Genomic DNA, 14,011 nt, shown 5'->3' on the forward strand with positions numbered 1-14,011 from the left:
TAGACCAGCACTATCCAGTAGAACTTTCTGCTATGATAGACATGTTCTATAATCTTCATTGCTCAATACCTATTGCTGTTGAGCATTTGAAATGGAGCTAGAACCATATTTTAGATTTTCATTAAATAGTTATGTGTAGGGCGAGTAACTACCATGATGGTCCACACAGCTGTCTGCACTGGGTCCATAGTTAATCACCTGCAAATCCTTTCCAAATTTCATCTCCTTCTATCCTTATGTGTTTATTGCACAGGACCCTAGCCTGATGATTAGAACTTTCTTGTTGGTCTGTTTCTGGCCCCCCATACCTTAAGGTTGGGTTGCTATTTATCCTTGCCATGCATGCAGCTAAGGATGTTTATACCTCCCAAGGGCTATTCTCTGCCCAGAAATGCCCTGTGTGGGTGTGGCATCAGGTTGGGGTTCATTCAAGCTGTTTTAGGAATTGCTGACACTACTGGTACAGCTCTCTCCCCCAAAGTCCAGGGTGTGGTCGTTAACTTCCTCCTCCAGTGGAAACGGGAAAGGAAACAATCATTCCTGGTTGTGAGTGAAATACTCACTTTCTTAAGTGAGGAACAAAAAGGATAGGACTGGCAAAAGAATTAAACCATTTCCCTCTTCGTTTTTTGGGTAAATCCAAATCCTATCCACAGTTATAGTTTTGAGTTACTGGATAATTCTAGATAGGAGCCCTAGTTGTAGGTGATCCTCATCTTACATGTTTGGAGAAGGAGAGTTTACTAATCCTATCCACAGTTACAGTTTTGAGTTACTGGATAATTCTAGGTAGGAGCCCTAGTTGTAGGTGATCCTCATCTTCCATGTTTTGAGGAGAGTTTACTAACGTTCCTAATGCAGAGGGCCCAGGTTTGATCTCCCTGTCCAGGGAACTAGATCCCACATGCTGCAACTGAGAGTTCACATGCCACAACCAAGACTCAGCACAGCCAAATAAAATAATAAAATATATATTTTTTAAAAAAGACCTGGGCTGGAATCTAAGGATCTAATTTTTTAGAGAGCCCAAGAAGTGGTTCATATACACAAGCAAGGGTGAGAACCACCATCTTGGAGGATTTAAGGAAAACATAAACTTGACACAGAAGCAATCAGTTTTAATTTTTTTAGCCGTGTTTGTAAAAGAATTCACTTCTAGTACATGGGTAACACCCAAGCCCTTTCCCATTATATCCTGTTGTATTACTAGTTCCTTTAGCTTTGTTACCAAAGATTTTTTCAGGGAGGCTACCAGGTAAATTCTAATGTTCTCAAGGTATCTTGTCTTGGAGATGGTGTCACTTCTCAGGATTTGAAAATGACTTGGCTGAACTAAAGGTGGAAAAGCCAAGCCTCTGCTACTTTTCCTAGTTTTCAGTTACTGGATAACTGCTGGGCACAGCTGTGGAGTCTTGGCACTGTGCCCATGCCCTAAAAGTTTAAATATGGTAATAATGAAAACCAAACTTCAAGAACCTAGAGCAGCTCTCCTACTTGCCATTACGGACTCAACAATACGAAGAGCAGACAACTGTCCTCTTAGTTAATAGCTGCTGTTTTCTTCCATATCACACTAGGGTAAAGAGCCATGTGTCCGCTTCAGCTGCCCCTGTTCTTTTCCTCAAACTCCAAGATGAGACCTTTGATGTGCGACAGTTTCTGATGCAAGTACTCACAGCGGCGCTTCTCTTCCCTGTAACCTGGGTACCGCTGCAGAGAAAAAGTGCCCATGTCAAAAAAAAAAAGTCAATTCTGCCTTCTTGCTACCATTCCCAGGCCCGGTCTTACCTTCCTGAACTTTTTATATTCCTGGATTATCTTTTCTTCCAGCACCTGAAACAGAAAATGTTAGCACTAAGTTTAACCTTGAGAAAAAAATCTCCAACTCTCTTAGGGACTAAAGTAGCTTCATATTATGCCAAATTATGCAGACTTAATTTTTCTCTCAAAACAGACAGACATAATGGGCAATTAGCAGGGAGTTTATGGCCAGTAGAACTTGAAAGCCAGCCTGGGTTCATCCAGTCCTTACCTTGTGTTCTGGAGTTCCTCGCTGAACACTGTTCATCTCAGCTGCCAGCTCTATGAACCTTTGGCTTGCAGCCCCAACACGAGCATGCAGGATGCGGTATTCAGCGTAATCTGTCTCAAAGTCCTGCTCGTAGGCATGTTGCTGTTCTGCGCTGTGGATGGCCCTGTATTGCCTGCCAGGAGCAGAGTGTTGTCACCATCAGTAACATTGACCCCCCAAAGCTTCCAGCTCCCAGGAATGTACAAGGCTTGATAAAATTGGAAATGGCAAGGGACTCACAGGAGGTAATCTGGTACTTCTTCAGGGTTTGGGGATTCAGAATCTAGAAAGGAAACAAGACATGAAGGTGATAATAACACTTTTTCTTTTCCCCCTCCCCACAATGGCAGTTTCACCCTCTCTTTAACTCACCTGCTTGAACTGAGGGACTGTGCTCCAGCCTGGGACCCACATCTTCATCTTTATCTTCTTGCTCCCAATCTTCCTCCTGTAAGTCCTGACTGGGCAGTCCTTGTAGGGGACTTGGAGCTAGAGTTCTGAGCCTCTTTTGTTTTAGTTCTACCATAGCTGCAGGCGCTGGACGTTTCTGTTGGGAACATATCTCAGGAACATAAACAGTAAGCCAGAAGCCTCCTATTGTGCCCTTCTCTTGACAATTACTTCCACATAATGAGCTCTGGGAGCATGAAAAGGATAAGCTCTCAGTTTTAAAATGTTAGCCTCATTGGACACAACTCTCTTAGAAAAACCCTTGCTATTACAACTTACCTTGTCCACATGTTTCTGGCTAGCAGAGGGAGGCAGCGCCTGATCAGGATCTCTGTTTGGAAGAAGGGTCTGGTTCCTAGGAGAGGAAATAGAGATCAAGCCCAGGGTAGGAAGGAAGTAGGGCTCCATCTCTTGTCACAGCATTTAGAGTGGCGATTAGAGAGCAATACCAGAGCGCCCTGGGTTAGTCCCACCCTGCTCCAAGTACCTCACTTCCCACTGTGCCATGTGCTCCCTCGAGGATCCTGGGAGTGACTGTCCTTGGCTGCTTGCCAGTGGATCTGGCACCTGGCAGGGAAAGTGGCAGGGGCACATGGCTCCCTAGGTTTCAGGCTTTGCCCCACCTTATCCTAACTCCCTGCACTTTCTGGCCTCACCTCTTCTAGTGCCATCTGTGACCGTGAAATTGTGTCTCCTTCAGGATAGTCTCCCACACTCTTCCAGCCCTCACGATCCCTGGCATCTCCAGTCCGGTTGTGTCTCTGAACTGAAGATGGAGCTGGGATAGAGTCCATAGCTGCCCAAATCGTGAGGCGCTCCCTGAGTGGACCCAGGCAGTGGAGACGGTTAGGCCCAGACCTGGGAAAAGGCGGTTAAAAACACACACACACACATAAAACTGAAGGGTGGAGAACTTTTAAGGAACTGTGGACATCCCCTTCCCTGACTTACCACAAATTCTTACCTGCTAGCCATTTTCCTTACCTGCCTAGGCGCTGGCATACAAGGTCCAAGCCAGGCCCACCAGCGCCCTCCTGGCCACACTGAGACGCTATGAAGGAAAAGAGGCAGGACCAGTGGGGACCTGGGAGCCTCAGGTACTGTGGGTGAAAGGAGACAGTAAACCCCATGAAAGTCAGTTCCTCCTCCCCAACCAATGCTGTTCCTCCCTGAACCAGCCGAAGACCGAAGATGGGTCCCATGGGGCTCGTTAGCACACGGGGTGCAGCTGGGCCCGAGTTCCTCAGGAGGTTAAGTCGCCGAAGTCTCTTCAACCGCAGCCTCTTGGGACCAACCCCAGCAGCCCCGATTTCCCCCATTTTGGGTTCAGTTCTCGAAACTTCATCAGACCGTGACTGCTCTCAGCCTCTCGCCCTGACGGTCCCTTCCTGAAGCCCATGTCTGTTCTCCCTGCTCTTCACCTCCACACACCCCAGACCCGCGCTTACCCCTCGGTTCCCTTGGAAAGCAATCACCGGCCGAACCTGCGGGCAGAGCACAGACTTGAGCCAAGAGCAGCAGAAGCGGCGTCCCCAGGACCGGCGTCGGGAGCCCGGGGTGGGGGGACTTGCCTAGCGGGCTTCACTTGAAGAGATGGGGAGGCCAGAGCCCGAGGATGCTGCTATCCACCCCCAGGTCCCTTCGCCGGAGTCGCCGGCTGAGGCCCGACCTCCGGAGAGGCAGAGGATAGAGAGAATGGGGCCTGGGCCAGCCGTACCTGTTGCTGATGACACTCTTGCAGCGCCCGCAGCGCTGCGTCGTTGAGCCTGAGCAGTAGGAGGCTGGTCCGGGCAGCCGGGGTGAAGCAGAGCTGGAGCTTCCCACTCAGAAGCTCCTGGGGTCCCGCCATGGCTGCGAGGTTCAGAGGCAGGTAGAGCGGGAGCCACAGACCCGGGCCACTACCACCTCGGCTGTGCAGGGCTGGGCTGGCACACCCGGGTGCCCAGGTAGGCCCCGCCCTCCGCCGGGACCCCACCCCCGGCCCCACCCACAGCCGGCGCCACCCCTGGGATTTCCCAGTCGCCGGGGGCGGCACCTCGCTCTCCCCCAGATGTTAGCAGCACCAACCCCAGCGTTTTTCTCTTGGATGGGCGGGCAGCTCTTTGGGCTTTCTCAAGAGGCTCTCTCAGTTCCGGAGAGAAAGTCTGCGGCCAGCTTCAGACGCCTCACCCGAGTCCCCAGTCCTGCCTGAGTTTTTCTACCTAATCTGAACTCAAGAGCTGCGGTCTCTAAGTGAAGCTGAACCTGCAACCCCCTAGAGGGTTTTAGATGCAGAAGGGCTGGAGATAGCGACTGGTTGCGGGGCGGGGCCAGCTCATCACGACTAGAGCCCCAAGGAACCAGAGGAGGGCAGACCCGAGGGGCGATTTCCGAGGCCAACACCTGGTGTAGCCTTTTGACTTTTCCCAGCCAGCGGTACTCCTGCTGACCCGAAACCGGCTTCTAACTAAGAATGAAGAGGAAATCGGGCCCGGTGGGTGTGGCGGCAGGAGAGAAGCTTGACTTCTCAAGCTGGAGCGCCCCACATTGATGGGCAGAGATGCGGGCAGTGGTTGATGGCAGGGGAGTTGCAGGACAGGCAAGAGACAGAACTCAGTCCCAGGTCTCCATTCCTGGCCTGTACACGGGAGATTGGTGGAGACTGGTGTGAAAGAGAGCTGGCTCACTCGCTTGGGAGGACCAAGAGGTGCCGCGAGGTTGCCATACATCCCAGAGGTTCAGATCCTGCTGCAGTGAAACCCCAGGACCAATAATCTCCTGTCGGCCCTTGACGTCTCTGCTTGGCCCTGTTTCCCAAAAGCCCTGGTGGTGTTCTCTTTCCTGGCCAGGATACCTCTGCTAAATCCCTGGTGACCTTAATGACCTTACATTTGTGAAAACTCATCAAATTGTACACTTAAAATGTATCTATTTTAATGTCTGTAAATGTACCTCGATAAAGTTGCTTGGTTACTTTTTTTTTTAAGTGAAAGCTCAGAGTCTTGACGACCAGGGAACTCCCTGAAGTTGATTTTAAATCTAACTTCAACAACAAAGCATTGACCTAGCCCTCTCCTCAGGCTGTCTGCTTCTCTGGGTAACAATTTCCTAATTTGATAAACAGTTGTGGTAGTGGGTAGAGTTGGTCTCCCAGAGTCCTTTTGATTCTCAGATATCTGTGGCCTTTTGTTGGATTTTCTTGGATTTAAACTCAAAGGAGTGATTACAGGGGTTAAAATGTCCAAAGAGGTGGGAAGAAGCAATGCTGTAAGAGGCAACTAGGGAAGACATTTGAGGAAGAGAGAAGGGAGGTGGGGAATCTAACAGAGTGTCAGGATCTCTGTATGTTACTTAATCCCTACAGCAACTTTTTAGAGTGAGTATCATTATCCACATTTTTCATTTATTCATTCAACAAATATTTACTGAGCACTTATTCTGTCCCTGACACTGTACTAGATCCTTGGGATACATCAATGAAGAGATTCTTGTTTTGGGAGCACTTATATCCTAGAGGGGAAGGAGACAGTAGATATGCATCAAAGAAATAAACATAAGAAATATAGTGAATATTATAAAAAAAAGAGAAAGAAAACTTAAAAAAATTTTTTTAAGTAAAAACAAAACAAAAAATATAGTATATGTTAAAAGGTAATAAGATAGTAAAAAAAAAAAAAAAAGAGAGAGAGAGAGCAAGGTAGAAGGTTTGGAAATGGAGGAGGAAGAAGAGGGTGGAGAGGGCTGGCTGTATATTAAGTAAGGTGATCCAAGAAGGCCTTGTGGAGAAAATGAAATTTGAGCCATGTCTTTTTTCTTTTTTCTCCCCCCCGCCTGTTTTTTTAAATGGCCATGCTTCGTGGCTTGTAGAATCTTAGTTCCCCAACCAGGTTTTGAACCCAGGCCCTCAGCAGTGAAACCACTGAGTCCTAACCACTGGATCACCAAGGAATTTACCCCACACACAGGCACCTTTTTTTTTTTTTTAGTGGGAGCAATATCTTTTTTGGGGGGGCGGGAAGCAATATCTTAAAGGAAGTGAAGGGGACTGGCCAAGCTACACAGTTGGAGGAACTGTTTTCTAGGCACAGGAGCTAACTAGCCAGTGCAAACTCTGTAAGTCAGGAGTATGTGTGGATAGTGTGAGGAATAGCCAAGGCCAGTGTAACAGGAACAAGGTAACTGAGGAAGAGAGTAGTGAGAGATGAAGTCAGGAAATTAAGAAGCAGGGGTGGGTCCTTGTGGGCCACTGTAAGGACTTTGGCTTTTACTTGGAGTGAAATGAGGAGTCAAAGTAGGGTTTTGAGCAGAGGAATCACATGAAGTCACTTCTATTTTTAAACGCTCACTGTGGTTGTTGTTAAGAATAGACTGTAGGGGAGAAGAATAAAAGTAGTGTGACCTGTTAGGAGACTATTGCAGTAATCCAAGCTAGAGATGGTGGCAACTTGCACCAGGACCAGAGGTGGGAGAAGGGATAGGGTTCTGGACATATTGAGGGTAGAGCTGACAGGATTCCCTGATGGATTGAATGTGACATGTGATAGAGAAATGGCATCAAGAATAACTGGGATTTTTGGCCAGAACAACGAGAAGGATGAAACTGTCATCAGCTGAGGTAGGAAACATTGCTGGTGCAATAAGGTTAGTTCTGAGTTGTCTATTAGAATCCACGTTGGGGTGTGGAGCATGAAGTTGTACAGATAAGTTTGGAGATGGTGAGGGATGACCAGGCTAGAGATGTAAACTTGGTAGCATTAAACAGATACATAGTATTAGGTTGGTGCAAAAGTAACTGCAGTATTGCATTGTTGAACTTTGCCATTTGATATTGGAACCACCAATTGAGAGACTCACTGAAGCTGATCCTCTTACAACTACATGAGAATTCGCTCAAGAACTCAACATCGACCATTCTACAGTCATTTGGCATTTGAAACAAACTGGAAAGGTGAAAAAGCTCGATACGTGCGTGCCTCGTGAGCTGACAGAAAATTAAAAAATCATCATTTTGAAGTGTTGTCTTTGCTTATTCTATTCAACAACAATAAACCATTTCTTGATCAGATTGTGATGTGCAACAAAAAGTGGATCATACCTAGAAGCAGTGGTTGGACTTACAAGAAGCTCCAAAGCACTTCCCAAAGCCAAACTTCCACCAAAAAGAGGTCATGGTGTTTAGTGGCCTGCTGCCAGTCTAATTCACTAGAGCTTTCTGAATCCCAGTGAAACCATTACATCCAAGAAGTATGTTCAGCAAATCGATGAGATGCACCCAAAACTGCAACACCTGCATCTGGCATTGGTCAACCGAAAGGGCCCAATTCTTCTCCACAACAATGCCTGACCACATGTCTCACATGCTTCAAAAGTTGAACAAATTGGCGTACAAAGTTTTGCCTCATCCACCATATTCAACTGATCCCTTGCCAACCAACTACCACAACTTTTTGCAGAGAAAATGCTTCCATAACCAGCAAGGAGGCAGAAAATGCTTTCCAAAAGTTCCTCAAATTCTGAAGCACATATTTTTATGCCACAGGAATAAATCAACTTATTTCTCATTGGCAAAGATGTGTTGATTGTAATGGTTCCTACTTTGATTAATAAAGATGTGTTTGGAGCCTAGTTATAATGATTTAAAATTCATAATTGAAAACCACAATTAGGTTTTCACCAACCTAATATTTAAAGCCATAGGGCTGGATGACTCATCCAAGAAGACATAGAACAGCCTCAAGGATTACACCCTAAGGGTACTCCAATCTCTAGATATAAATCAGGGGGAAGAAAAGTAAAGGCAATTGAAAGGCAGTGAGAAAGGAGGGAAAAGAGAGTGTCATGTTCTGAAAGCCAAGTGAAAACTGTGTTTCAAAGAAAAGAGAACTGTGTCAAACGCCATAGAGAGGGACTTCCCTGGTGGTCTAGTGGTGAAGTCTCTAAACTCCCAATGCAAAAATAACCACAAAACTCCCAATGCAAGGGGCCCCAGTTTGATCCCTGGCCAGGGAACTAGTTCCTACATGCCACAACTAAAGATCCCAAGTGCTACAACTAAGACATGGTGTGGCCAAATAAATAATAAATAAATTTTTTAGAATGCCACAGACAGGCCAAGTAAAATGAAGATGAAGAACTGACCACTGTGATGAAAATATTTTAAAACAGACAGTAGCGGTGGTTGCACACATCTGTGGATTACACTAAAAACCATAAAATTGTATGTACACTTCAAATGGGTTAATTGTATGATATGTGAATTAAATTTCAACAAAACCATTACAGAAGAAAAAAAGAATTGACCACTGGGTTTAGCAATGTGGGTTCATTGATAACCTTCATAAGAGCAGTTCTGGTGAAATGGTAAGGTGAAAGCCTGATTGGAGAAGATTTAAAGAGAATGATAGATAAGGCATCTACAGAGGCTATAAGGGACTTAAGCTTTGCTAAATATAGAGCAAAGAAATAGGGAGTCAATTGTTAGGGGAAATAGGATCAAGAGAAAGGTTTATGGTGAAGTAAGGGCATATTTGTATGCTGGTGAGAATTATTTGGGGAATATCCCCCAAACTTTGATGATGTAGGAAAGAGAAGAGGGTTGCTAAAGTGGCATTCTTGAGTAGGATATAGGCAGTGGGATCTATTCAGGATTGGCTTCTCAAAGGAGCATGGATGGTTCATCTATAGGAGAAGGCCACATGGACAGAGAAGGTAGGTGCAGGTGCAAAAGATTGGTAGAGGTGTGGATTTCCCTGGTGGCACAGTAGATAAAAATCTGCCTGCCAATGCAGGGGACATGGGTTCGATCCCTGGTCTGGGAAGATTTCACGTCCCATGGGGCAACTACTGAGCCTGTGTGCTACAACTATTGAAGTTCAAGTTCCTAGAGACTGTGCTCTTGCAACAAGAGAAGCCACTGCAATGAGAGGCCCAAGCACCACCACGAAGAGTAGCCCACGCTCACTGCAATTAGAGAAAGCCCGTGCAAAGCAACAAAGACCCAGTGCAGGCAAGTATAATTTTAATAAAATTATAAACAAAAAAGACTGGTAGGTGTGGAGAAAGTCTGGGGGAGTGCTCTTCTGATTGCTTCTGTCTTTTCAGTGAAGCAGGAAGCAACTGAGAAAGAGTATGAGGATGAAGGAGGAGCAATAGGAGTTGAGGGATAAAAATGGTGTGAAATAATTGCCTAGAAGGGTGAGTGAGTTAGGAATGTGCCCAATACTAAGGACTGAAGAGAAAACCGAAGTTTAGAGAAGCTTACCCAGGGTCCCGGAGCAAAGGTTCTAAACCTGTGTCTGCAGACCATAGAACTCAGGAATTCTGTGAGCTTGGAAAGGGGAAAATGACATCTTTATTTTCAGTAACCTTAATAAAATGTAACATCTCCTTCAGTTATGAATGTAGGCACAAACCACTTGTACTGGCAGTGATGTTCTCACAAAGAGAAATGAGAAGTATTTTCATTTCATATCACATTTGTTGGAGAGATATCTAAACCCCATCTGCAGTCATCACCACTTTATAATTACAATTGTTATTACCATTACAATTCTTATTGCCTCAATCTTTTATATTATGCACTGATAAAAATGCAGTTACTATACCAGAAGCATTTTAATGTTTCGATAACTACATATGAATATAATCATTTATGCCATTTATGGTCCCATGCAGTCTTAATTTTTTAATTGTGGCAAAATACACACAACAAAATTTACCATCTTCACCATTTTTTTTTCATCTTCACCATTTTTAAATGTACAGCTCAGTAGTGTTAATAGTACAGTAGTGTTAGTAGTAAGGCTTCCTAAGTGGCTCAGTGGTAGAGAAACTGCCTGTCAATACAGGAGACCCTGGAGACACAGGTTTGATCCCTGGGTCAGGAAGATCCCCTGGAAGAGGAAATGGCAACCCACTCCAGTATTTTTGACTGGAAAATCCTATGGACAGAGGAGCCTAGCAAGGTACAGTCCATGGGGTCACAAAGAGTTGGACATGACTTAGCAACTGAGCGTGCACACAGTGTTAATTGTACAGGGCTTGCACATTGCTGTGTAACCAATCTTCAGAACCCTTTTCACCTTGTAAAACTGAAACTCTGTACTTATTAAACAAGAACTCTTCATTTCCCCCTCCTCCCAGTTCCCACCGACAGAAAGTCCCTTCTTCTTCCTGTTTCACTAAATGTGACTACTTTAGATACCTCCTAAGTGCAGTCATATAGTATCTGTCTCTTTGTGACTGGCTTATTTCACTTTGCATAATGTCCTCGAGGTTCATCCATGTTGTAGCATCTGTCAGGATTTCCTTCCTTTTTAAGGCTGACTATGATTCCATTGTATGTATATCCCACATTTTCTTTGTCCATTAATCTGTCAATAGACATCTGGGTTGCTTCTTATTGCTTGGCTATTGTGAATAATATGAATATGGATGTACAGATACCTTGGGTGTGTTTTAAAAAATATTTTATTTTTGGCTGTGCTGCATCTTCATTGCTGCCCTTGGGCTTTCTCTAGTTGTGAAGAGTGGGGGCCTTGCTTTAGTTGTGGTGCGTAGGCTTCTGCTTGGGGTGGCTTTTCTTGTTGCAGATCACAGGCTCCATGGTGCTCAGTAGTTGTGGCACATGGCTTTAGTTGCTCCACAGCATGTGGAATCTTCTCGGAGCAGGTATTGAACTGATTGGCAGGTGGAGTCTTAACCACTGGACCACCATGAAAGTCCCCCATTGGTGTATTTTAAAACCTTTTTTCACAAGGGATCCTTAAGCTTTACCAGACTGCTTTTTGGCCTAATTTTCTGGACTATTTCTTCAACTTTTATCTTCCAACTCTTCTATCATATTTTTAATTTCCAAGAGCTGTTTATTTTCTGAATGTTTTGTTTTTTTTTCCTAGCTCCCCTGTTTTTGTTCAACAGCCTCTTCATTTCTAAGGCTAGTAATTACAGTCCCCTCTCCCCATCTTTTTTTTTGTTGTTGTTGTTCCTGGAATTGTTTCTAGTCCTCTTTGAGCTTACTTTCTGTTTCTGTTTTGCTTTGACCTATTTTTATGTTCAGTGTTTTCTTCAGTGCTTGCTGATCCTCGGCTATCTACTCATCTCTACAAGGCACTAAAATCTAACTAGAAGTTTAGTACTCATGGAGAGGACTGGTTGCAGTTTACAATAAATTTACTGGATTATTTCATTATGTGATCCCTCCAATTAATCTATTTATTCAAGCTTTTTCCCATCTCAGGGCCTTGGCATATGCTATTTCTATTGTTTGTCTATTGCTTAAAAAGTATTTGGAGGAAGTAACAGAAATCTGACTCAAGACACTTAACTCAAAAAACAAATATGGTGGTTTTCATAGCAGGAAGCTCAGAGAGAGAACAAATGTTACAGTTGATTTATTCAGTGGCCCAAGAGCATCAGCAAGGACCCAATTTCCTCCTGCCACTCACTTTGCTTCAACTTAAGGATTGTGCTTCAAAGAAGCCAAAAGCAGTTAAGGGCTATGTGAATGAATCCTTATTCAAGTCAAAGAGAAAGAGCTCCACAATGGAACAAAAGTCCCTCCCTTTGGTCTTGTTACCAAAAGCTAGGCCTCTCTGTACACTGGTGGCAAATCAAATCCTGGATACAGGGCTTCCCTCATGGTTCAGTGGTAAAAAATTCCTCTGCAATGCAGGAGATGCTAGGTCAGGAAGATCCCTTGGAGAAAGAAATGGCAACCCACTCCAGCAATCTTGCCTGGGAAATCACATGGTCAAAGGAGCCTGGCAGGCTACAAAGGGTTGCAAGTTACACATGACTGAGCGACTTAAAAAAACAGTAACAACAACAAAAACAAATCTTAGAGACAGAGTTTTGGGGTTGATTTTGTAGATCTTTTTTTCTTCTCTTATATTCTTGACTATATAAGTTCCTTTAACAGGACACAGAGTTTTGGAAGACGCAGAAAAGGATAGCCTTATTGATGCACTGGGCTTCTGCCTTGAAAAACCATCTGCACCCCAGAGAAGTTGATGAGGGTTTTTAAAACAGTGGGTCAAAAGTGGGGTCTGACAAGATTAGGGTATGAGCAGGGCTTGCACTCCTTTAATATCCTCTCAGGTGGTTGATCTCCTAATCTTTTTAAAAAAATCTATTTATTGTTGACTGTGCTGGGTCTTCATTATTGGGTGGGCTTTTCTCTAGTGAGGCAGGGCTCTAGGGCATGTGGGCTTTGTAGTTTCATCAGGTGGCCTTAACAGTTGCAACTCCCAGGCTCTGCAGCACAGGCTCAATAGTAGTGGTGAACGTGCTTAGTTGCTCTGAGGCATGTGGGATCTTCCTGGATCAGGGATTGAACCCGTGTCTCCTGCATCAGCATGTGGATTCTTTTACCACTGAGACACCAGGGAAGCCCCTCCTAATCTTATGAGCTTCTGCTGGTCCCTTTAGTCTTGCCTCAGGTGGTTTCTTGGCTTCTCCTCCCTCAATTCTCAAGTGTTCCAAACACGGAGGCTGGAGTCTTGCCTACAAGAAATGGGGAACACAAAGTCTTCCATCTTTGGGACCCCCACAGGACTCTGCTTGGTTTCACTCTGATCAGACCTATTTAGGTCACAGGCTAACTCCCGAACCAATAACTGTCACCAGATGAATACCATGCACGGTTTAGGGAGGGATTCCTGAGACAATCAATGCTAAGAGTGATGAATTTACTTTGATTGACTTAGCGATTCAGTTCCACCCTTGGAACTCAGGGAGGAAGGAAAGAAGTTCCTAAAACCATTGCTCTTCCTTGTTAAAGGAGGGATGTTAGAAATGTTAGGGATTCAGCTGCATGGCTGGAACCCTCTTCTACTTTTCCTACAGCTGGCTCCAGGCCTCAGTTTAAAAGTGACCACAGGGAATTGCTTGGTGGTTCAGTGGTTAGGACTCCATGCTCTAACTGCAGAGGGCCCAGATTTGATACCTGTTTGGGAAACTAAGATCTCATAAGCTGCCAAAAAAAAAAAAAAAAAAGTCAACACAGAAGTGGGGTTTTCCCATTATTCTTTGTCCTTACACTTTTGTTTCTTTTTAACACTTAAAGTAAGCTGTAATTTCATGTTGTTTGGTTTGGCTACTTGTAAATTGTTAAACATCCTCCACTAAAGTGTTGGGCTACCCTGGTGGCTCAGACAGTAAAGAATCTGCCTGCAGTGCAGGAGACCTGTGTTTGATCCCTGAGTCAGGAAGATCTGGAGAAGGGAAATGGCTACCCACTCCGGGAATCTTGCTTGGAGAATTCCATAAAGAATATGAAAGAACCCAGGAATCAATACTATCTTCCTCTCTAACTGAATCTCCAAATATATATATATATATATACATATATATTAATATTTCCTTTTATTTATTTATTTGGCTCCATTGGGTCTTACTTGTGGCACACAGGATCTTCAATCTTCATTGTGGTACGTGGGATCTTTAAGTATGTCACTCAAACTTAGCTGTGGCATGTAGGATCTAGGTTGTGAGTTCACAGTCTTAGTCTCT

The 14,011-nt window shown here is 44.7% G+C and overlaps 1 protein-coding gene across 3 annotated transcripts; it reads right to left on the bottom strand.

Annotated features, from left to right (window-relative positions):
- Positions 1-1,112: 1,112 nt before the first annotated feature.
- On the bottom strand, positions 1,113-4,471 carry ELL3 (elongation factor for RNA polymerase II 3). Of its 3 annotated transcripts, none has more exons than XM_061159270.1 (11): positions 4,239-4,471; positions 3,970-4,005; positions 3,506-3,621; positions 3,178-3,379; positions 3,009-3,088; positions 2,801-2,876; positions 2,444-2,708; positions 2,312-2,354; positions 2,033-2,204; positions 1,789-1,833; positions 1,113-1,710 (listed from the first exon to the last, which is right to left on the bottom strand). In XM_061159270.1, the coding sequence occupies exons 1-11, from the start codon at positions 4,368-4,370 to the stop codon at positions 1,600-1,602; spliced, it is 1,278 nt and encodes a 425-aa protein (XP_061015253.1). In that variant the 5' UTR covers positions 4,371-4,471; the 3' UTR covers positions 1,113-1,599. The 3 variants fall into 3 exon arrangements, with proteins under 3 accessions (XP_061015253.1, XP_061015254.1, XP_061015255.1); XM_061159271.1 differs by having other exon boundaries at positions 2,444-2,633; positions 4,239-4,469; XM_061159272.1 differs by having other exon boundaries at positions 2,444-2,618; positions 4,239-4,465.
- Positions 4,472-14,011: the final 9,540 nt, after the last annotated feature.

The sequence above is a fragment of the Dama dama genome, chromosome 13 (assembly GCF_033118175.1).
Source record: "Dama dama isolate Ldn47 chromosome 13, ASM3311817v1, whole genome shotgun sequence".
Taxonomy (NCBI): domain Eukaryota; kingdom Metazoa; phylum Chordata; class Mammalia; order Artiodactyla; family Cervidae; genus Dama; species Dama dama.

Coding starts and splice junctions, on each gene's coding strand:
- ELL3 (XM_061159270.1), bottom strand. CDS start 4,370: ATGGCGGGACCCCAGGAGCTTCTGAGTGGGAAGCTCCAGCTCTGCTTC. Junction 4,006..4,238: donor AAGAGTGTCATCAGCAACAG/GTACGGCTGGCC, acceptor CTCTGCCCGCAG/GTTCGGCCGGTGATTGCTTT. Junction 2,709..2,800: donor GCCAGAAACATGTGGACAAG/GTAAGTTGTAAT, acceptor TCATGCTCCCAG/AGCTCATTATGTGGAAGTAA.